A 24,435-nucleotide genomic window follows, 5' to 3' on the forward strand; every position below is an offset into this window, starting at 1 on the left:
CAGTGTCTGTGCGAGAAGGCTCACTGGGGGAAATGCATACTTGTGTAGGCCCCGAGGCCAGCTGTGTGCCAGCATATCGGTGCTGAGGGTCCCCTCGGTCAGGGAGTAAAACAACCGGCAGTGGGACGTGTCCAGAGAGGTAAACAGGTCTACCTGTGCGGCCCCGAAGCATCTCCAAATCAGCTGGACCGTCTGGGAGTGGAGTCGCCGTTCTCCTGAGAGCGTGGGCTGTTGTGAGAGCTCACAACATGTGAATGAGAACGGCGCGAAGCGACCTCAGATGCTTCTGACTCCAGAGGAGGAGATGGTGGGCGAGTTGCAACATGCAACAGGAGTGTAGACCACCCTGATGGTTTATGTACGCAATGGCCGCAGCGTTGTCCGGTCGGACCAGTACATGCTTGCCCTGTAGCAGCGATTTGAAGCGGTGCAGCGCAAGGTGTACTGCTAGCAACTGCTAGCGTCAAGTCGGGACGATTGCCTCTGAAAATGCGTTTCTGCATCAACATTTTGAACGGGAGCTTGCGAAGGGCCTGATTCAAAACATGCAGGTCCAAGATCAGTCGTAACCCACCGCCTTTCTTGGGTACAATGAAGTATGGGCTGTAAAACCCGTACTTCATATCGGCTGGAGAGTCGGCTCTAACGCGTCCTCCGCCAGTAGGACTGTGATCTCTGCACGCAGGACAGGAGCATCCTCGTCCAGCACTGAGGTTAACTGGATGCCCCTGAACCTAGGGGGATGATGGGTGAACTGAATCGCTTAGCGGAGTCTGATGGTCCGAATGAGCCAGCAAGACAGCCTGGGAAGCACTATCCAGGCCTCCAGAGACAGTGCAAGCGGGGTCAGAGTGACTACAGATGTACCTGCAGTGGGGCAGCGAGGTGCAGCACAGAGGCCTGACATGGAAGGCACAGCGTCCCCGAGTGGAGACAGAAATAAAACTCAAAGTATTCTCTGCTCGGCCATCCTCCGGGGGAAGGAGTGGTGCAGTCACCATCTCCTGAAGAGCTGTTCCCTCCATCACTGGGTCGCTCAGGGGGGCACCCTCAGCGACGAGTAAGCGGGGGGATGCAGCCGGCGGTGGGGTGGAGACAGCAGCGGGCCGCTGGGGCAGGTCCAATCATGACTGTCAGACGGAGCCATGAAACAACCGCATCCATAAACACACGGGTGGAATGACATCTTTAAAAAGACGCAACGTCACACCCGTGCTTGCTCTTTTAGGGAAAAAAAGCTATTTTTTGTGCTGAAGCGCAGAACACTCGTACAGATGATTGCAGAGCAGAATCGACGAATCACTCGGCTCCGAAGCTAAATCTTGAATGTGAAATGCAAGCACGCTTTCTTATATACTCACTTCGCAGGACGGGGTGCACGATGCAAATCTCGCACACCAATGTCCATTGACTCGTTTAGAACAATTGAAGGTGATTGGGCTCTCAGGTGAGATCTCAATTCGTCAGCTCAGTTCTGACGCAACATTGAACGTGATTGACTGATAGGGAACTGCATTTATTTAAAATAGAATATTTTTAAATGTCTTTACTATCACTTTTGATAAATTTAGTGCATCCTTTCAAAATAAAATTATTAATTTAGAACAGTAAAGTATATCCAAACTCACCTATGTCCATCCTTGAGCACCTGATAACCACTAATATAGATTTCCTCTTCATTTGGGAAGAACAGACTCAGACCACGTGGACATGAATACACCGAACCTCTACATGAACGACTGTTATGAACCTGCCAAAGAGAAATAAACTTGCAATGCAGGTATCAAAAGAAAATTGTACATAGGAAACAGACCTGTGTTCTATTGCAGACATTCTGGTGTAGCTGTAACTTACCCACACCGTATACTGGGGCTCTGTGGAATGGCAGTCTTTGGCCAGGATATATGAACAGGTTCCAGGGAAGAAGTAATACATTCCATCAAAGGTCTCAAAATGATGCTGACCCCACGAACGGCAAATTCCATCCCTATCCTGACCATGGTTGGGAACTGATACAAAAAATACAACATTAAAAACCTATACAAAAAAGTACTGTGGCGGGTCCATAAGACGTGATAGTAGATGGTGAAAATACCTTAGAATTATGGGACTGAATGATAACAAAATATGTCCACTAAACTTTTAAATGTTTTTGACAGAAGTCTCTTATGCTCTCCTAGACACATATTTTAATAAAAAATTTCATTTTAATTTAGTAATAATTTTCAGCTTCATTACTCCAGTCTTCAGTGTCAAATGATCCTTCAGAAATCATAATAATATGCTAATTTGATGCTCAAGAAAGATTTCGTATTACTATCAATGTTGAAAATGCTGATTAATATCTTTGTGCAAACCGTAATAATTTTTTTCAGGATTCTTTGATGAATAGAAAGTTCAAAAGAACAGCATTTATTTTAATGTAAAAAACATAATAAATGTCTTTGCTGTCATTTTTGACCAATTTACTACATCCAATTTACTACATAATAAATACTAATTTATTCATTATTATTTATTTTTTTAATCATACTGACACCAAACATTTGAATGGTAGTTAACATGGTATTTCAAATAATCCATGGTACATGGGGATATGCCCAAAAACCATTATCATCAAGGTAACTCTTGTTACTTTTTTTTGTTAGTGATTATTAAACCATTTAACTCAATATTTGTGCCCCATGTAATCAATTCCCTGTTGGGCATGTAATCAGTATGGCTTATATCAATACATGCAGGAACCTGTTATTGTGTTGGTCACACCAGCTGTCTGGCTTTTTCAGTGCCTGGTTAATTAAACATACATACAGAAGCTCTTTGTGGCAAGCAATATATTCCAAGCACATCTGTAATCCAATGCTACCAAATGAAGTAAGACATAGTCACATAGATTATCTGGAACCAGTGAGCAATGCCATTTGATTTCTAGTAATTAAATTCAGGGTTCTTTCATCCACATTTAATGGTCAGCACTGGGTGGCAGATGATAATATCAGACCATACGTACCTCACTATAATTAAATCGAAGCAAGCTTCATTTTGAATTTAATATAACCTGTGTGTGTGTGTGTTTCTTACTGATTTGACAGCGTTCCCCGAGACCCTGGAATTGAGCACAATCACAGCGTCCTTCCTCCTGGCACCAGCCCCCATTAAGACACCCACAATATTCTACAACACACACAAACACAAACGGCAAATTTCACTAAGTATTACTAATAAAGCAAATGAAAACTTAAAATTATGGAGTAGCACACCCCCAATGTTTTTGTTCGGACATATTTTTGATCTTTCTTTGCCTGGGAGTCTAAAGGTCAATTCACACTGCACCAACAGACGGCGAACACTTCGTCAGGTTTTGGTCGGATCAGTGCGTCACCTCTGTCGGTGTCCGCATGTTGGTCGCGTCTGTCGGTGCAGTGTGAATTGCCTTAAAGAAACCCATAGAACCATATAGTTGGTTTTAAATAGTTGTCTGGCCAACTTTGGGTTCTTCTGCTCAAATCTTACAGAGCCACACACCAATCTTTATCAAAGTTGGCTCTAGATGATCTTTTTGTATTAAAGGATAACTTAATAATTTATATTTCTAGCATCCAAGATCAAGTGAGACTGTATATTTTTGAGTGTGCAATACCTGTTGATGCATCTCTCGCTGTATAATTATGAAGAACTCTTCGAGGGAGAGCTGAATCAGACAGCACTGCACTAAGGGTCTGCAGAGAGAAAAAAAATGTTATAGAGAATTTGCCAAGTATTTGGGTCTTACGAGCTATTGTGGCAACAGTACCATGTCTGGCCACTAAGCCATATTGGTGAACTTGTCTTGACGTTCCCTCACATGGATTTGCCACTGCAGACATTTGGGAGTGGAGCTTTCAGTGTCTGTAGCATTTGTGTAAACTCCACAAAGACAGCTTTGTCAGCACCGAGAGTGTATCTCAGTATTTGTGTGTGTGTGTGTGTGTGTGTGTGTGTGAGTGGTTACTCCACTCTGTCCCTTGTCACTTTCTCTTAGGTATACTCACCTCTTCACGGAAGAGATCCCGTTTCTGCCGCAGTGCATTAACCCTCCTTTTAAAAGCAGCACAAAGAGAGCAGTATTAAAAGTGCGGTGACTGTGAGACTAAAGGTTCAGAAACACTTAAGATGCCATACAGACACAGTCACGTTGATGGACTAAATGATTCTCAAGGAAATGGTTTAATGGTTACACAGCAAAACATTAGACCAAACACTTAACTTCTTATCAGTGGTTACATATATAACTTGACACTGTCTCTCTACTTAAAAGCTCCATGTAATAATGGATGTTTGATAAAGTTCACCAGTTTTTAAAGGTACAATCAAACTGCAATCTATTAACACATTTGTAAAAGTCATGAAAGCGCCAAAACAAGAGGTTTAATACTTATAAAAACACATACCTGGGGAGTTTATTTTCTGAGTTTGATTCCTGGCAAATAAATCCTGTCAAAAGTAAAATTATATCAATGTAAAATCAATCATATTTATAAACGTATCTTATTAACCAAGTTTAGTCTGTAAATAATAAACATTGCATTAGATCAAAACACGAATATGTTTTTAAATAAACCATTTATAACTAATAGTCTTAGGACACTGAAAACTTTTAAGATTTTGTAAATTGTAAGTAAACTGCAAATTTTTTCGAAGCTTAAGATAGATTTACATAATACACAATTCAGAGTTTACAAAAATTGTATCAAATAGCCTATAGCAAACTTCCCATTCTAATTTTTTACCATGGTAAAACATTTTCTGCTAAAACACATTTAAAAATTATTCTGGGATCTCCTTCAAAAAGTGTAGGAGGTTTTCAGAATCTTTAAATGTATTATGTTTAAAACATTATTACCACGATTTTACTGTTGTATGATAAATAAATAGAAGGATATTTCAGGAAATTTTAGAAACGTTACCTATTAATGGGGATGAAGCATGGTTCAGAATTAAAATGATACTTACCTTGAAGCACAAATAGCTTGAAAATGAAAAGTGTACAGAGTGAAAACAGTTTAATGTCCCGCTGTTCGTTCATCTCAGAGCGACGGACGTCCTTCAACGATCATGAAATGACGAGTTTCATTTTAGGAGAATCGATTGAAATTCTCAATTGGAAAAAGATTCTTAAATATTAATCAAGTTAAAATCTAGGAGGTACGATTAACAAACTACTGTGATTTGTCCCAGAGTAGTGAAGGATAAACGTCCATCTTCTGTACAGTCAGAGGAGGATGATGTACCTGCGCGCACCTGCGGCATCAGGAGGACGGAGCGCACCTGCGTGCACGAGCACTCATACCTTATGGAATGGCATATAGATCAGGTGATAGATAGCCTATTCCAGTTACTGGTGAAGAATGACCATAAGTTTACTTTAACTTCACAATGGTTTGGACAGTTCACAGTTTATTTCATATTTGTATCCTTATAGCCTACTGAGGATATTGTCTTGCTGAATTGAATCGTAATATAGTTACAATTCGTCGGTGTACCCGTCCGTTACAGATCCTAAAAGTAAAGAGCTCGAGCAGCCTGTTGCATTGCGTTTCCTCCTGAGGTGAACGCGACTTCTGTTCGCGAGCGTCTATGCTAACCTCTAATAATCTAGTTTTTTTTGTTATTCAAATTTGGGTAAGAATTAATTAATGATTATCAAGGGGTCGACATTTTAAGATCTTTTCTGTAAGTATAATTTTCGGGAGAAATCTGCTATGTCTCTTTAAGAGTTTATAAACAAAACCTCTTTTGGATAGATATAATGTCTAACAAATCAATGTAATAACAGCACTATTGTTTTTTTGAACTCGGGTCCCAGTCGAAAGCGTTTAGCACTAAGTTACTGTTGCTGTGGTTACTTCTATGTCTTTTTCAATGTGCTGGTCAAATAAAACGAATATTGCACACAAATTAACTTTTATAGTTTGTACTAAATTGATCAGTTTATTTTTTGGTATTCACTTCTGCTTATGAACTTATTTAATCCATCATTCCTGATCAATTATATTTTCCCTCTATAAAAATAGGCATATAGGCCATTTTTTAAATAATAAATCTATATTATTATTATTATTATTATAGTTTTATGATCTCATAAGATATTAGGCCTATTTGTACTAAAAGTGTAATTTGTCACACCACAGAACTATTGAAGTGAATTTTACAACAGCATAATTTGATAATGATCAGTTACATCTAGATCATCATATTACATCATTTAACGCAAAATCTTGATGTTAATATCTAAACTGTTCATGTCCATGTTAACTGGCAAGTATCCGGTCATAGATCTAAATATAATAAAAAATGTACACTAGATACCAAACGAAAACCGAACACGCACCTCAAAGCACTGCTTTGGCGCGCATAGTCCATTCGAATAATGACATCATCGAGGCGCGCCGGCGTCCATTGTTATTTGCGTACAGGGAATAATGGCGATGTCCACAATATTACGATGTGCTTCTGTTAGTTTGACCTCCTCTCTACCTCGACTCTCAAACAGAAATTCTCTGGCTCCAGCTAGTCTACTGGCAAGGACATGCAATAAAAGGTTCCTGAACACAACCGCTCCATTTTGCTCAGGTAAGTTATCCACACTTGTGAAAGTTTAACGTTACAAGCGCCACGCGTGAAAGTTTGTGATCACATTGATATTAACAAGTGATATTGAGTACCTTCAAATGCCAGATACGCTAGAGTCTGTCTGTCTGTAATAGGCACTGATCTTGCAATCATTTAAATTGCTTCACTACGGCAGCGATCAACCTAGTTATAATTGAATTGCCTTGCATTACAGTTTAATGCATCTTTATGCGCATTTATAAATCTTGATTGTTTATGCTGTTACCTGATTCGTCTTGAGACCCAAACAAATCTGTTTTCTCTGTGTTATGCAGCACTAAAGTTCACAGACAAACACGAGTGGGTTCGCGTGGACAGTGGTGTGGCAACAGTGGGCATAAGTAATTTTGCTCAGGTTAGGCGAGTTATTAATGCTTCATTTTTATATAGAAAGAGGTATATCAACTATATAGGCTGTATTTTCATGTTTATAATTCACTGTTCCCAGGAGGCTCTTGGGGACGTTGTCTACTGTGGGCTCCCTGAAGTTGGTGCAAATTTATCACAGTCAGGTAAAACTATATTTATGTAAGCATAAGAGAGTACATTCTCAGTATGAGTTAATTGTTGTAGTTAGTTAAGCAGATGATATGATCAATTGTGAATGTTCTGATAATCTGTATTGCAGATGAATTCGGTACTCTAGAGAGTGTTAAAGCAGCGAGTGAGTTGTACTCTCCTCTAACGGGGGAAGTGACGGATGTCAATGATGCCCTGGCGGACAACCCTGGACTGGTCAACAAGTCTTGCTATAAAGATGGTGAGACATTCCCCCAAACTTGTTTTGACGCAAACCAGCCTGAAATCTTTTAACTACTTGTGACAAGGTTTAAAGAATATCTCACTTAAAAATATAAATTCTGTCATCATTAAGTGTGTATTTTGTTCGCAGGCTGGCTGATGAAGATGACCGTATCTGTTCCTGAGGAATTAAATGGACTGATGGATGAAGCTGCTTATGAGAGATACATCAAATCTATAGAGGACTAGATCGTTCTGCTGGCATGTTGCATATGGGGGAGAATTTAAAAAGAATCAATTAAGGAATGTTTATTTCTTCATTAAATGCATTTTGTTTGTAGTTGATTTAGTTGAGATATTCTTCTAAACTATATATTCTCCCTTCAACCCACACCCAACCAATGGACATGGTCACAACATTATGCACTTCGCTTGGGAAAACAACAAGCAGACCTGGTTTGGTTGAGCCCGTTACTTTGTTCGTTTTCAAGCCACGGAGATTTGAAGATCAAATATCCACTGCTTATGTAACAGTTTCATCTCTTTTGTAGATGTCACACTGTTCCTGTGAAAGTTTGTCATTGCTTGGAATAAGCTACAAATAAAATGTGGGAATATGAATAACACTTAAAAGTCCAATTTGAGGACAGTTATGAAATCTGTTGGTTTTGAGGACTCACAATTGAGTGAAAGTGATTAACATCATTAAACAACTATTTAAAACTTGACGGATTTAAATGGTTTTATTGCATTAATGTTGCTTTTGGTGTCAAATGTGCTTCTCAGATCTAATGTATGAAATATAGAACCCAATGTACATTTAAAGAAAAAAAGTCATAAATATGTTAAATATAGAACAGTTTTCAACACCATGATGGATGTGCTAACAAGCCAAGAAATTTGCTCGTTGCATTTATAGTGAACATGCAAACAAAATGCACAATATTTACTTCCTAATATAGTTGCTTGCAAGTCAAAATAATATGAAAGGTATCTGTTGTTCTGATTTCTAAATATCAGATCTCTCCTTCAATGCAATGAATGAATAGGACCTTTTCTTTTTTGCAACCACCAGGTGAAAACCTTAAATCGGACAGCTTAGAAAAGTAATGGTTTGCTATATAAACTCATGAGCAATAATGATAGCACATCGAATTACAAAATAGATTATAAATTATCGGAACAATTTTGTTATTCAGTTACAAAGCAAAACCTGGCATCACACTTTCATACCAGACTTTCATTCTGAACACAAGCTCAGGCAGAAACAGGAGCCTCATTGCTAGGCGTGACTAATAAAAACAGTATGTGTAAAAACTGGCTCAAAATATGTTTGATATCCTCTGACTGGATGAAATCATAGTCTGAAGCTAAAAAAAAAAATCTGAATTTGTGTCCATCTTGCACTGCGTGAATATGTGTGAAATCTGTCAACTCCCGAAAATCTGAAGACTGGCTGCCTTTCACTGACTGGAATCGACTGATCCAGACTGCAAATCGTGATCCAAAAGAATTATGCAGAAGCCATTTAGTGTTTTCCAGCCTTAAAACATGTCATTCTGTTATCTGTGGGGAATAGCGACACCCCCAGGCACTTTGCTGTAAGGGTCTCTGGTTGGGGTACGCCTGGCCCGGCCACGTGAAGCTGTGGGCTGAGGTAGACCCTCCAGAAGACAACAGTCCCTCTCTAACCTCTCTCTGCGCTGTGCAGTCTCGCACATCACGCTGGCTGTGAAGTCTCGCTCGTTGAGGAAGGCAATGGTTTCATCCCGTTTGCGACTGACGTAGCCCTTTAGCACAGTGTTGTATGGGTTGTCCTGCCTGTCTGGATCCTCCGAATGGTGTTTAAACTCCATGCGGGTGATGACTGGGAGGAGGAACCCATTTCCTTCATGCCTCACAACATCCCCCATACTGCCCAGAGCTTCCTGTACCAGCCTGGCAGGCAGAGGCACGAGATCACAGCCTGATCGCTGGTCTATAAACTGTCTGAAACGCCTCCGCACTGATGCAACATCCTGTAGAGACTGTGCACGTCGCTCCTCAAGGTCAGTAACAACCCGCTCTGGGTAGTTACCCCCTAAAACCACACCTGTGAACAGAAAGCAAACCTTTGTAATGTGACATCTTTCAGAGTGAAACAGAATAACAATATATATCACAATATAGTCATTTTTTGCTGGAAATAAGGTTATGATGCCAACATTTCAAATGATTTTAGATTACATTAAAGCGTCAAAATCCAAATGTCCCCCAAATATTTATGTTCACTTTAATTCAATTCAATTCAAATTTATTTGTATAGCGCTTTTCACAATACATATTGTTTCAAAGCAGCTTTACAGAAAGTGCAGAACTCCAGACTTTAGACTCAACTTAATACTCAAGACCGGTATTTAGACATTATGCTAGTCACTAGCATCATGGGAGGAGTGCTGGTGGACCAGCTACACCAACTCAGTTTTGCTTGAGAACGGCTGGTCCACCAGCTAGACTGGTACTATATCTGACCAGTACTATATGAATTCCAACATGGAATTCATGCTGGTTTATGCTGGATTTTTTTTAGCAGGGGTGTTTATGTAAATACACACCAAGATTGGCATTTAGACATAAGTATTTGAAGCTCAATAAACCGCAAAAATGAACGCAATTAAATATTTACATGCTGTCGGACAGGCGGCTTTCTGTTTAGTTCTCTGTCACGTCTTATTGCACTTAAGTGGTTTAAAATTGCTCTAATTTCTCTGGTGTCTCTAATGTCTTTTTTTATATATATTTTTAGGGGATTTTATGGTACTAAATTATATTTATGTAGTAGTTATAAATAATTTTTCACTTTTTGAGCAGACCTGAAAATGTAAATTTCAGACTTAAACTGTCATAAATCTTGAATTATTTAGAGCACAGACTTGATCTCTTTGGCAAGACGACACTTGGCAAATTATTGCTGAAGTGATTTTTTTTTTTTTTTTAAAGTGAACTTTAAAAAGGTATTTTCCATTTATTGTTATGGAAAATGCACAAAAATAAAAAAAAAATTAATGAAATACATATTATCAAAAACACGTTTTACTCTAAAACCACAAGAAAATGAAAGCCATAAATTTAAACAAGTTATGTTCCAAATTTGAGATTGATATCTCAAAAAATTAGCTTTCAGTAAGATTTTGTTTGGCTCCAGTTCCAAAAGTTTTCACTAGATGAAATAAGTCTTCCATTCATTTTCAATGAAGTCATTTTAAAATGAAGCATTATAAAATGACAATTTTTTATGTGATATTAATAGTATATCTCATTTAATCCGTCTCAGTTTGAGATAACCGTGAGCAGATTAGCATAACACACCTGCCCTACGCAGCATTGACGCTGGACACTTCCAGGGCTTATGGATGAGGTCATCAGGGAGGGCCTTCAGCTCAGGACACCACTGCCGCACATAGGTGCCATAGGGGTCACAGGTCAGTGCTGCATCAACAGGGTGCATGACGAAGTTCCAGTGATCCAGTCCACACATTCCTCCATTCTGCCACATCATGGCATCTATGGCAACATCAGCATCTAGCAGCGTGTCCTATAAAATGGAGAAAAAGTGTTGAGATGCTGTGTTCAATGGTCCATTACAGGTCATTTCTCAAAGTGTAGCACATTTTCTATCAATAAACCAGAAACTCAATGAGTGAATGCTAAACTCGCCAGCACAGTGGTACTGTGATGCAGGTGGTTGCCAGGATGTTGCTATCTGGTTTCTAGGGTACTTTGGCTGGTTGCTAGTATGTTGCTAGGTGCAGTGGTGTAAAGTACTGGAGTAAATGTAATAAGCCTCTGAGTGAATTCACGAGAGCGCCACGACGCATGCGTGAGAACTGAGAAGATGATGCAGATGGGTCTCGATGTAGTGTTTAAAATGGTTCTAAAGTGTGCATTTCCTGGATGTCCGAATCGTGAGAAACCAATGAGAAAACGTAAAAGTGCCTTACCAAAGCCATGAATGGCTTACCTTTCACACTTTCCCATCAAATGATCGTGAGCGTCATCTTCTCAGTTCTCGCGCATGCGTCGTGGCGCTCTCGTGAACTCACGTCAGAGGCCCACACAGAAGAAAATGAATAGTTGAATAAAGTCGTTATTTTGGGGTTTTTTTGCACATAAAAAGTATTCTCGTCGCTTGATAAACTTAAGGTTGAGCCACTTGGACTATTTTAACAATGTCTTTGCTAACTTTTCTGGGCCGGCAGATGCAATTACCTAGCAGCCTATGAAGGAGTGATCCAGCTCTCAGATTTCATCAAAAATATCTTAATTTGTGTTCCGGAGATGAATGAAATTCTTACGGGGTTGGAACAACATGAGGGTGAGTAATTACTGACAGAATGTTCATTTTTGGGTGAACTAACCCTTTAATACTTATAGTTAGGGGTATTACATTAGCTGTAGCATAACATTATATAGTCAGCTCAAAATCAAAAGAATTATGAGAATAAATTTGGTGTCTTCTGTATGCGTCACCTGAAACCAGCGGTATCCTTCTTGCCAGGGAAAATGCAAATAAGCAATGAGGAAGGAGGCCACAACATGTCTCATGTAGTTGTTCATCCAGCCAGTTTGCCACAGCTGTCTCATTGCTGCATCTACCAGCGGGTACCCTGTGAATCCACGCTGCCAGGCCTTTAGATGGGCACGGTCTGAACTCCAGCGCAAAACCTGCATTGGATAAAACGTTTTGAGTATACAAATGTAATCATGATGATAATCGCATTACTAGACACACAAATTCTGATGATTGTCAATGCAAAAGTCACCACCAAGATTCTAGGATGTTTCCGGTGGTTGCACTCTCAGAAAAAAAAGGTACAAAAGCTGTCACTGGGGCGGTACCCTTTAAAAATGTATGCCTTTGTACCTAAAGAGTGCAAATTAGTACCTAAAACGTACATACTGGTATCAAAAGTGTACATATTAGTAGATTAGTAACCTTTTCAAAGGGTACCATTTTTTCTGAGAGTGCATTAATAAAATCTGAACGATATCAATCCACAATCTGACTTGTGATGCAGCCTGGAATCATAATAACACCATGTTCATTCATTGGGCCTACAGTCTCCCAAGGTTTTTTTCTCCATTTCTCCATCTGATGGAGTTTGGGTTCCTTGATACTGTCCGCTCTGGCACTGGGGACACTTAAAGGAGAACTCCGGTCACTTTTTAACATTGAGCTCATTTTTTTGTAAATTTGGAGTGCTGTCAGTACAGAGAACAACGACAAAAATCGGTGTTGCCTACACCGTGTTATCCTCTTTTTAAAATTTGCACCCTGTTGACTTCAATGGGGCAAGTTTGTCGATTGTCGAGTTCACGCGCGTGATCATAGGTAACTAAACCTATGCGCGTAAACTCGACAATCGACTACTGTGGACTTCGACCGAAAACAGGAAGTAAATACAGGTATGTGCGCTGGCTGAATAAACATCACTTTTATTCATATCTTTCACATCTACTGCAGTCAGATTCACCGCGTTCACTCTGAAGGAATCACTCACATTAGCTGTGCACTTGTAATGACACATCAAGGATGTTAAGAGGCTAAAAACAGGTTTAAAACTTGCCTCATTGAAGTCAACAGGGTGCAAATTTTAAAAAGAGGATAACACGGTGTAGGCAACACCGATTTTTGTCGTTGTTCTCTGTACTGACAGCACTCCAATTTTACAAAAAAATGTTGACCGGAGTTCTCCTTTAATATTTAGTAGTAGTATTATTCAGTTGACTGCACTAACAGTATTGGATGAAACCAGAACTTGAACTGAATTTAGCTGGATGATAAGCTGTTTTATAGCTTAATTGAACTCATTTCTTAATTGATGAAGTTTACGCAGTTTTTAAACTGAACTGAATCAACACTGAACTGACTTCAGCTGAATAATGACACTATCGCCTTAGAGCTGCTTTACAGCAGAATTGAATTCTGTTTGCATCATTGATCTTTATTTTCCTGTTCATCACTGAAAAACTGTTTTGAAACAATCTAGTATAAAGTGCTATATAAATATCTCCTCAAGTCACATAATTGATTTGACACCAAAATCCCATCCTAACTGCAATGATACTGGGCCAGACATGATTTTGCTCTTTTCATACAAGCACAAGCATTGAGTGGGAATAATAAATGGGAATCTTGCCTTATACGGTGGCCTGATGGACTCCCAGGGCAGGTCTGGGAAAAGGCACAGCTGCCAGTACGCCAGGTCCCTCCAGGCCAGTTTGCGCTGGAATTTGGGAGATCTGCAGCGAGCTCCACGGGCGTCCCATAATAGGCGCCGTGCACTCAGCTGCCCAAAGTGCAGATATGGAGATATAGAGCTGGTGTTTGGGGCATCCGCTCGACTTGACTCCTTTTCATAACGGTACACACCTACAATGAAGTCAATTGATGAGTGCAAAATAATGGATGGGCTTGTAATACAACTACATTAAAACATGCACCTTGGAAATGTGTCTTACCATCTCGCAGGAAGGCCTCAAGATGGGCCTGAGCTCCTTTTTCACTGAAGTCCCATGATTTCCGAATGTTCACGGCCCAGTCAATCTGTCAGTACCATATAATAACAGCAATTAGATCTTAGGTGCCGTTCACACAGGACATGCTTTTGCATTCCACTGCGTTACTTTTGCATTGCATGTAAACATGCTAGATGGTAGTCTTTGACAGTTGCGATCATGACTTGCATCATTTGCATGGCATGGTGTTCTAAAAAACGCAACACTCAGGTTAAAACAAGTTAAACTTTTAAAAATGTGCCTCAAGACCTTGTGATTCCCTCCATTTTACTGGTTGTGTCTTGTGTTTTTTAACGTGTGAATGGCCACTTAAGTTACATGAAGAGAGATCTTTCTGATGCATATATAACTAATATAAAACAGGTAAGAAGATGGCTGGCCGCACACTGGATTCAGTACAGACTAGTCTATCAAAACATTTTTTTTATTTTATGAATTGCATCATGCAAAAAGTGCGAAGTGAATTAAAAACAAATGAACAGGAGCAAATGTTTCAGCACATTGCTATCTTCAGTGCTTCGAACAAATAACAATAAAACAAATTCATCATAGTAAATTCAAATTATAATTCAAAAGGAAATATTTTTTATTAAAAGTCAAATGTGATACACATTTCAAAATCAATATTATTTTTTATTCTAAAACATGAACCCCCAGTTTCAAAGACAAGGTTTAAGACTAGTCCCAGACTAAAATGCATGTTTGAGCTGTTTTAACTGAAAGCAACTCGCACTGTCATATCTTAAAATATATCAGTGTCATTGTTTTGTCTCAAGATGCTCAGCAGTAACGTTTATTTCTAAGGCACGTTTATAAAAGCTACTTATACTGTATGTCCAAACTGAACTAAGCTAATCCTTAGTTTAGGATTAAGCAATGTTTGTTAATGGTGGTTTGAATATTTCACCTCTGTGCCATCTTTCCTGCGTGGCAGGCGTGCAAGCTCCAGATCAACAAGCGGGCATCCCTGCGGCCATGTTGAGGGAGCAGGCAGGGCACCGGGGGCATCCAGTGGAATTCCCAGTCCACTGCCAGGGTTCTGCTGGCAGCAGTTCATAAAGTGAGAGACAGAGCCGATACCTGCAAATAAATGTAGAATATCTTAAGACTAGCACTTTAAAAGATTTTGGTGGTGCTTGCCCTTGCAAAAGTCACCGCCATCAAGGTGTAGTAAGCTTAAAAATGCTGCCTTTGGAGGATGCATCAAGGCACATCCGAATCCAATGTTAGTTTTACTTCCTGCCTAATTCATTTTGACTGTTTAAGCCTTCAAATTATGTAATTTAGGACCTTCTTGTAGGACACTGACAGTTAACAGGTTAAACAACATTTCAGAAATCTTGTAATACAAAAATTTTTCTTAATTAAATATGGTGAGCTGCTGCACTGCATTACCCACCTCGTAGTCCAACGCCCCGTGTGGTGACAGCATAGGGGTCTCTAAGGCAATAGGAATGGTAGATGTTGCAATTAACACCTTGTTTCTCCAGTGCCTCCCACACGCTGTCATCTCTTTCCTTTAACCACGGCTCATACAGGGCCGTTGCCGCAACCGATGCTGCCCCCGTCTCAGCGATCAACTCCTGCAGCGCTGTCAAAGATGAGGGCTCTGCCTTCAGGGTCACCAAGTGGCTTCCAAGCTGCTCTAGAGAGAGGTTCAGACTCACTAGTGCCTGATGCAGCCAGTATTTACAGGCCCCGCCGGATGCCACAGTAACCCCTGGACCCTCCTCCTCCACTGCATTCCACAAAAAGACTGGTATGACTGGTGCACCAAGCTCCAGGCAGCCAATCAGAGCAGGGTTATCCCACATGCGGAGGTCCCTTCTGAACCACAGCAGAACAGGTCGCGGTCCCGATGGGTTCTTCAACAGAAGTTCCTTCTTACGCAGACGCCTTTGTGACCTCTTTGACTTTGTGACTTCGAGATCATAATTGTCTTTATTTATGCTTTTAATGGTACATGTGGTTTTATGTACTTCAGTATCTAGCGTCCATTTTGTAATAGGCTGGTTCTCTGGTTCTACGGCTGCATTGACTTTTGGCTGATCACCACCTGAAGTTACTGTAGTCATGTCAGCATAGCTTTTGTAACAGGGAGGCATTTGAGGCTGATGGTCTGAATTCTGCTGCCTAAAATCTGTTTTGATGTGTTTGGTTTCATTAAGAGACAGTGTTAAGGCCAACTCTAATTCATCTGCTTCATCCTGAAAAAAATAAAAAATAAAAAATAAAAAAAAGGTATTCAACATTAGCCTATATAAACAACATCTAACTCTTATTATGCAACAAATATGTTAATCTGTATTGAAAACCCCTGAAATGCATTTATGAAATACTTCTCTTTCTCACCAATGCTACATTTATAGCAAAAATATTAATATTGTCAAAATAACACTTATCTATGTTAATATATTTTAAATTGCAATTCATTAATTTGATAGCAAAGCTGAATTTTCAGCATCATTACTCCAGTCTTCAGTGTCACATGATCCTTCAGAAATCATCCTAATATGCTGATTTACTGTTCAAGAAACATTTCTTGTTATTATCAATGTTATAAATGTTAAAAACAGTTTTGTGGAAACTTTTTTTTCAGGATTTGTATTGATAGAAAGTTATTATTAGAACGTTTAAAAAAAAACATTAAAAATATGAATAGACAGTTAAAAAGAACAGCATTTATTTGAAATAGAAAGCTTTTGTAACAATGAAAAGTCTTTACTGTCACTTTTGATCAATTTCATAGGCAACATTATTAATCATTTCTTTAAAAAGGACACTCCTGTCACTACCTTACGCCATGTCATCTACCCAGATCTATGCTTTATTTAGGTATTTGACTGGTCTCTGCGACAATGTTGTATAGCCTACATTTTTATTGTATATTATTAAATTAATTTGACAGACAGACTGATATAGGCTACACACACACACACACACACACTACCTTAGAGAAGTACTCCAGAAAGATTGCAGTCAGCTGACTGTGTAGATGTTCATGTCCGGATGAAAGGGGTTCGATCACGTCCAGAAAGTGTGTTTGGGTGTCTGTGTCCCCCAGCAGAGACAAACACAGACAGAAAAACCCGTCCGGATCCTCACGACCCAACATCAACTCTCTCAGGAGTTCACGGACCTGAGACACGGACTTCATATCTTTGCCTACAGACATTCTCTTTGACCAAATCCGTCACTTTTCAACACAGTAAATATATAATAGCCTAATATATCAAAATCATTTGCAACAGTTTGCGTCATAAAGAGACAACCCTGATAGGTAGCCTAAAATGTATCCGTAAGTCTCGTTACAAAACGAACGAATGAATGACGAGTTGACAGGTTACAAAAGAAGCCGCTGCTGGGGTTTCATAACTGCAATCGTCTGTATAAAAAAAAAACCCACGGGTTTTACTTCTGTTTAAATAACATGCATGTTTCATTATCGATACATCTGAAATGTAAATAATCCTGGATTCATTACTTACACGAAATACATGTACTTTACTTTTGTATCTGAATCGTGGTGAGTGACTATGTATGTAACAGCTTCTCCAGCATAGTCTCCAGTGCCTGTGGAGAGGCGGTGCTAAATGAGCTGACTGACCAATCACGGTCGAGCATAGTGCAGAGGCTCTTCCCCCTCAGTGAGGCACGTGTTAACCCAAACACACGAGAGCCAATTAACCAGGAGCATTTAGGCAGAGAAACGAGACTCGTTAATACGTTAAAAAAAAAAGTGTCACAATGAGATCAGATGACATTATTCTACTCACCCTTCAACCATCCAGGGGCGTCGGACTGGGGGTAAAACCAGTAGGCTACTGAATACCAGGGCCCCCCAAGGGGAGAGAGGGCCCTTGAAAAGTCTGGAATATATTTTATTTTACCTGGATATTTTCATTTCCTAATTAAATTTCATAATGAATGTCAGATGAAATGTAAAGTTAGTGTATTGGCTGAATAACTTGGTTGATTGACTGACAATCATTGATTTTGTATACAAAAAAAAGATTATCTAAGGTCTCACGGTCCCACCCCTTAATGCGCCAAATGGTTTAGTCCTTCTGCACGCGTTTTGTTTATGTTAGTTAGTTGAGCATCTGGTGGAGCGCATCTTGTGGAGGAAACAAATGTTTTCTTTTGTATTAGTGTATCAAAATGTGCGCATGCAACAAAGAAGATGTGCGTTTGTGGATCAGATGACACGCGTGCATTTATTGACGTCTTTTCTGAGACAATCTCATTTGATTCATTTGGATTTTGACTTTCTTTTCGCGGTTTTTAAGCATTTCACAACCCACACACAAACTACAAATGAATAGGCCTGGTGCTAATTATTAATGTGTGCACAACTACCCATTTATTTGACAAATTCACAAATGTGCGTCACTACATTTAAACTAATACAACTTGTGTGTGCAAAATCCAGAAATGCATGAATGTGCAGCATTTTGTACAAATAGAGACATAGTTGTTGATACAAAACCTCGATTTTGTATTAATGTCAGAATATTTGCATGCAACAAGTAAGATGTGCATTTGTGGGTCAGGTGACACGCGTGTATTCATTGACTCGTTTCTGAGTCAATCCTATTTGATTAACCCATCACAGAAAACCTTCTGCATTTTTACATTTCCCCCCAAAAAACTCATTCTGTATGATTTATAAGCTTGTGTACCCATGTGGACCTCAATTTAGGTCCCCACTGTGACACGAGTCCCCAAACTCCCCATGACTCTGTGTGCATTCAGGTTGAAGTCCCCACCGGGTCCGGGATAGAAAAACAGGTACACACACACACACACACACACACACACACACACACACACACACACACACACACACAGCTGTCTGAGAAAACCTGCTACCACTAGATGGCAGTATGTGCTAAAACAGACAACGGCACCGTAATCAAGCGTTCTTATCTCATATAAGACGCTTAATGTGGCTTAAAGTGATATTGAAGCACCAAATTTAGTACACAATATAGGCCTACCTTACTAATAAAGCATACTTTGTAGAGGCAAACAGATTATGCGCAACACAAATAGTACCACAAAGAAAACTTTAAGTACTTGGAAAAAAGTAGAATAAATGAACAAAATGTGTTTTTTCCCCTTTTTGCTTATTACAACATCTATTCTGTTTACTTGATAAATAATAATAATGATGATGTTTATAGCACCTTCTGAACTGATACGTGTAAATAAAGAATATTAATCTTGTTACTGATGATGATAATGATGAACAAATAACAGCCACGGAATGTAATGGATAATGCACATTTAAACTATTTTACAGATTGTTTGGGTCGATTTCCATCCTTTGCAAATATTTAAACAATTATAAATTGTAGGGTATAAAAATATCCTGAGAATAGAATTAGGTTCACAGCACCAGAGAGTAATCTTGACGGCACTCGCAAGAAAATGGATAAGATGGCTATATAATCAAATTAATAAATACTACACCATTTAAACATTAAAAAATACATAGGCTACTGAGTTACTAAAATAATCTTTGTCAAAGATGTTACAAACCCGTTTTTAAAATGCTCGTTGGAAAATGGGTAAGCAACATAAAAGGACATGCGAGGCAAAGTGCAGTTTAAACATTTATTAGAAGGCTAGCCGGGTTTCACCGCTGCGCCTCATTCTGTTTCACACTCTTCTTCTATACTCAACAGGAGCCATTAGAGCAACAGGTGCGCAGGGGCGGAGCCTAACAAGAGAAAGAAACCAATCAGAGCACAGAAACAGATACACAAAATACAAATACAACACTCATAAGGCTTAGGCCGTAGCAAAGAATATACTTGTTCATTTATATATAAATGTTTCATTTCAAGATCTGAGGTGAATTATCCATTGTTGCTTTTACAGCTACAAAGCTGGAGCATTAAATGATATTCAAAGTCACATTGCATGCTTTTAACATTAAATAAAGCACATAAATCATTGCCACACTTTGTGTTTGTTGTTCCAGCGCGACGTCACAGAAAAATAGAAACCGTTTCTAAAATAGAATCGTCGTGGCTGGTTAGGACAAAAACTTTGATTAACATGGAAAATAACCTTTTATCGCGCGTCGCGGCATCGCGTGTAGTTAGGACACGGTGTAATATACAATCCTTCGGATGAGACGTTAAACCGAGGTCCTGACTCTCTGTGGTCATTAAAAATCCCAGGATGTCTTTCGAAAAAGAGTAGGGGTGTAACCCCGGCATCCTGGCCAAATTTGCCCATTGGCCCCTGTCTATCATGGCCTCCTCATCATCCCCATATACTGATTGGCTTCATCACTGTCTCCTCTCCACCAATAAGCTGGTGTGTGGTGGGCGTTCTGGCGCAATATGGCTGCCGTCGCATCATCCAAGTGGATGCTGCACATTGGTGGTGGTTGAGGAGATTCCCCCCTTCCATATGTGAAGCACTTTGAGGACCCAGAAAAGCGCTATATAAATGTAACGAATTATTATTATTATTATTAATATGACTCGGGACTACCGAGTTGTCTCAGAGAGTGATTTGTTCATTTTGTGTTGACCGCGCATGCGCAACATCCAATAGGTTCTGTACTGGAAACAGAAATGATTAGTTCATCTCTCGAGTCTTCGGGTTCGGGTCCGAGTCTTTTGTTCTTCCTGTCAGTCCCATAGAGGCTTTGCTGTCGGTACCGGAAAGAGAAATGATTAGTTCATCTCTCGAGTCTTTGGGTCTGATTATTCTGAGTCTTTCATTGTTCTGTCACGTGATGAATGAATAACTCGAACCCGAAGTCGATAGACTTGAAACATGAACTGATCAATTCTGTATCCGGTACTACAGACTGCAAAGCTCAGTTTATGAGGATGTCAGGGGATGAATGAACAGCTTCGGGAGGTGAGGTAAACTAACAGACTGCATAGCCTGAAGACCAATATCAATTTAATTACTCGTTTCTGTTTCTCATAATTTAGCCTTTTCCTTGCATTGCAATTTTTTTCTTATTCTAAATGCGATCAACATTTGATGTGTTTGGGGAATTTGGCTAACATGTAACATTTTAAATACATTCTGCTGAAATGAACAAAATAACTCAAAAAAAGAGATTTGTTCATTTTGATGAACGAGATTCAAAGATCTGAGTTCGTAAAATGATCTGAACTTCCCACTACTAAACGAAATAAGGATGCGTTAGCTCGACAAAATGATCTCGTGGCCACAACTTATTATCACGTTCCCACAAGTTAATGTGTCATGGCCACGACAAAACTAAGTGAACCGAACATGTCCCCTCCCGATGATCGTACAAAGCGACTCATAGTGCAAGACTTACTGTCTAGATCATTTTCATGCTGTTGAGCTGCTCCCCTCAGTTCGTTCACAACATGTGGGAACTCTTCCTCAATCTCCTGAAACTCTTGTAATGACAGGGTGAAAAGGCTGCAGGTGGTCAGCGCAGAAACTGTGGCCAACTGCCTTCCACCAAACAGGAAGCTGATCTCTGCAGAAACACAAAACTTAAAATGGTGAGTATGAGGCTGGTTGTTTAAAACGCATTGGAGTTTCACAGCAAAGATTATCTGACTGACCATCTGATCAATCCGGCACACAAAACTGGGAAAACATTTTCTTGATGTGGCAAGCTCTGTAATCTAATTTTGAGCATTTTTGAGTGTGAAACTCGTGTAATTGACGCTGTTCTCACGCTCTCACACCACACGTCTGTTTTCTCATGCAGTGAAAAACATTGCAGAGTAAAGAGGACACTGACAACATGGCGACAGACAAGAGGTTCCTTTTGATTTCACGAGTTCACACTTACAAATAAGTCAGATAGAATAAAAGCGTATTTGGCGTGCTGTCTGAGGAGAGGGCCCCAGGCTCGGTATTCGGCCCGAACCCAGAGCACTCCCCCCTTATTCCTGGCTGTGGAAGACTAAGCCAAGAGTGAGGAGTCGGGGTGGTGGAGGGATCCTGAAAAACTGTCAAGGAATGTTAGGTGAGTTGACAGAGTGAATATATATGCTTCTTCTCATGCTGATAGGGTAGACATAGTAATTGTTTGATGACAAGTTGATTGGATTGATTATTTTGAACGTGCTCCTCCCGAACTTTGTTTATAAAACATCATATGAAACAAATAGCATTTAAAGCAAAAGTTTAAACACTCGCTCTAAGTGAGCATGTTTTGATGTCCAAATGTTATTGTTCTTAAATATTTAAATAGCATATAAAATAGCATATTTTTTAAGATATATATATAAAATATATATATATAAATTTAACATATATATTGTATATTACATATATCTATTATGTGTGTGTATGTATATATATATATATAAAAATAAAAATCAGGCAGCTGAAACTAATTAAATAGTCTCGGGTGCCTGATTTTTTTTTTCGCAAAACATTTTTGCCCAGCTCTTTATATAAGGTTGGATATTTAAGCATGTCCAACTTTATTCGCATTCATACAGTATCAGCATAATGTATATAGCAGATCTCAACTGCTTGATTGCTTGTATTGTTGCAAAATGTAAACTATATTATCGCTTATATTATCTGATAAATGTGACTATCAGAGGCATGCAGAAATTCAGATATTTTAAACATTAACATGATTTTCTGTAAAGCTGCTTTGAAACAATGTGTATCTGAAAAGCACTAAATTTGACTTGACTAGCACTGCAATGTGGACCAGACTTTATGCCGAACCTCTACACGAGACTACTTCTCAACCGATTCACACAACAGTAAGTTTCTCATACATCACCTCCAAAGTGATCTCCATCACACAGCTCCATTTTGAAAGCCTCGTTCTTCACAAGCACCCGTCCACAGTCGATGAAGAACATTTTGTCGGGTTGAGCATTCTGATGAACGATGATGTCACCAGCATTGAAGAACTCATAGTCCAACTTCATCAAGATGGCTTCGGTGAATTCTTTGTTAAGCGACAAAAACATGCCTTTGTTCAACAGGTTGGAGCATATTTCTGCCATGATATCCTTTGAAACAGAAAACATATCACTATTAAATATTATTTCTATAAAAGATACTGTTTGAGCCAAATGATTGTTTGAACAGCAGAAAACCGTATTGTTTGTTATCTGAAGTTTATATTTATGAATCAATTAGAAACCTTTCTGAGCTGTTTTGACATGATGTCAAGGATGTTCTTCTTATCCCAGTGCCACTTGTACTGGGCAGTGGTACGTTGGCGCAACACTCTGGGCAGCTTTTGGAACATTGTGGAGGATTGTAGCTGGTTTATCTGAAATATTTATATATCATGGCATAATATCATCAGAGCCGCCTTGTATTTATTTGTTGAATAAACAAACTTAACAAATACAAACAATAAACAAACAGCTTTAATTTTAACTCAGCTTTAATTCACCTTTACCTTGTATGCATTGCCAGTCGCAGACATGCTCCCAAATGCGTTGATCACCCAAGAAATAAATGCAATACACATTATATATCCAATCACCATACTTACAATAGCTATCCACCGTTCATCCACACCTACAAAAACAAACAAAAGGGAATCACTTTAGTTCAATGTAAACTACTCTTTTTTTCTTCTTTTTTTTTTTTTTTTTTTTACAGTTCTTCAGTGGTGTTCGCTCATGCAAAACTTTATGCCACAATGCTAGGGTGCCATGGCATGGCTAAGCCATTGCTTTTCTTGTTTTCATCTGGCAGATGGAAATCATATGTCTGATCACTTAAAAGTAATCATAGATTAACTAACTTTGTATCACAGGTTGTTAAAAAAAAATCCCAAATCCTGATTGTAAAAGTGATGCTGTCCTTAGCAAACGCCACCGATTAAAGTTGATTTCAGGAGACATTTTTCTGTACCAAAGACTGATTATCAGATTGATTATCATTTCTCAAAAAATAATGAATGTGGAAAGAATGTTGTGTGGCGTACGCGTTGGTGAGTCAGTTGATCTCCAGACCATTTGAGAGAAAGCTCTGGAGGAAGCATAGGAGTATTTTTCCCCGATCGAGGTATTCTGCAAAATGTAACAGAAAAAAAGGAAGACATGTTGAACACATCATGTCAAACAAATGCCTGCATAAGCAATGAAAAATAATACATACCTCAATTTTCTCTCTTACAACCCAGCAGTCTTGGGGAAACTCTTCCATTCCAGATATGAAGTACTGAACGCAAGTGTTCCAGTGCCAAATGAGGACCATCATCAGGAAAACTGAGACAACCCTGAATAACTTCTTGACTTCAAGCTGTACATCAGACACCTAAAATGATAGATAATAAAACATAAAGTATCCATAGAACAGTAAGGGTGTACAAAATACAACCAAAAATGTCCTGTTGCTTGCTGGTTTATCATGTTATGACAGAGGAGGAAAAATGTGAGAAAATACTACAAAAAATGTAATAAAAAAAATCCTTTCATCTTATTTTTACTTTTTTTTTATTATTATTAAATACTATTTAGGCTGTTTGGGGTTCTTGAG

General features: G+C 39.1%; 4 protein-coding genes across 4 annotated transcripts in view; 1 reads left to right on the top strand and 3 right to left on the bottom strand.

Moving 5' to 3' along the window:
• Positions 1-5,289, bottom strand: part of otogl (otogelin-like) — a gene marked incomplete at its 5' end in the record, with an annotated part of 51,333 nt that extends 46,044 nt beyond the window's left edge. The window contains 4 exons of the mRNA XM_084409993.1: positions 1,629-1,750; positions 1,855-2,009; positions 3,082-3,174; positions 5,271-5,289. Of these exons, the coding sequence (XP_084266119.1) occupies positions 1,629-1,750; positions 1,855-2,009; positions 3,082-3,174; positions 5,271-5,289 (389 nt within the window). The remainder of the gene's footprint in view (positions 1-1,628; positions 1,751-1,854; positions 2,010-3,081; positions 3,175-5,270) is intronic.
• Positions 5,290-6,354: 1,065 nt separating this feature from the next.
• Positions 6,355-8,124, top strand: gcsha (glycine cleavage system protein H (aminomethyl carrier), a). Its single transcript, XM_084408635.1, has 5 exons — positions 6,355-6,612; positions 6,927-7,006; positions 7,100-7,163; positions 7,280-7,411; positions 7,544-8,124. The coding sequence occupies exons 1-5, from the start codon at positions 6,462-6,464 to the stop codon at positions 7,639-7,641; spliced, it is 525 nt and encodes a 174-aa protein (XP_084264761.1). The 5' UTR covers positions 6,355-6,461; the 3' UTR covers positions 7,642-8,124.
• On the bottom strand, positions 8,120-17,527 carry LOC311290257 (deoxyribodipyrimidine photo-lyase). The gene is made up of 8 exons (XM_084408634.1): positions 16,901-17,527; positions 15,350-16,157; positions 14,858-15,030; positions 13,894-13,978; positions 13,572-13,804; positions 11,902-12,096; positions 10,741-10,966; positions 8,120-9,484 (listed from the first exon to the last, which is right to left on the bottom strand). The coding sequence occupies exons 1-8, from the start codon at positions 17,123-17,125 to the stop codon at positions 8,955-8,957; spliced, it is 2,475 nt and encodes an 824-aa protein (XP_084264760.1). The 5' UTR covers positions 17,126-17,527; the 3' UTR covers positions 8,120-8,954.
• A 2,119-nt stretch (positions 17,528-19,646) lies between these two features.
• LOC311291121 (potassium/sodium hyperpolarization-activated cyclic nucleotide-gated channel 1-like) lies at positions 19,647-24,102 on the bottom strand (the record flags this gene model as incomplete). Its single annotated transcript, XM_084409994.1, has 7 exons — positions 19,647-19,675; positions 21,272-21,439; positions 22,715-22,949; positions 23,084-23,215; positions 23,348-23,469; positions 23,882-23,966; positions 24,055-24,102. The coding sequence occupies 7 exons, from the start codon at positions 24,100-24,102 to the stop codon at positions 19,647-19,649; spliced, it is 819 nt and encodes a 272-aa protein (XP_084266120.1).
• Between the last annotated feature and the right edge of the window lie 333 nt (positions 24,103-24,435).

The sequence above is a fragment of the Rutilus rutilus genome, assembly GCF_951802725.1.
Source record: "Rutilus rutilus genome assembly, chromosome: 5".
In the NCBI taxonomy this organism is placed as follows: Eukaryota; Metazoa; Chordata; class Actinopteri; order Cypriniformes; family Leuciscidae; genus Rutilus; species Rutilus rutilus.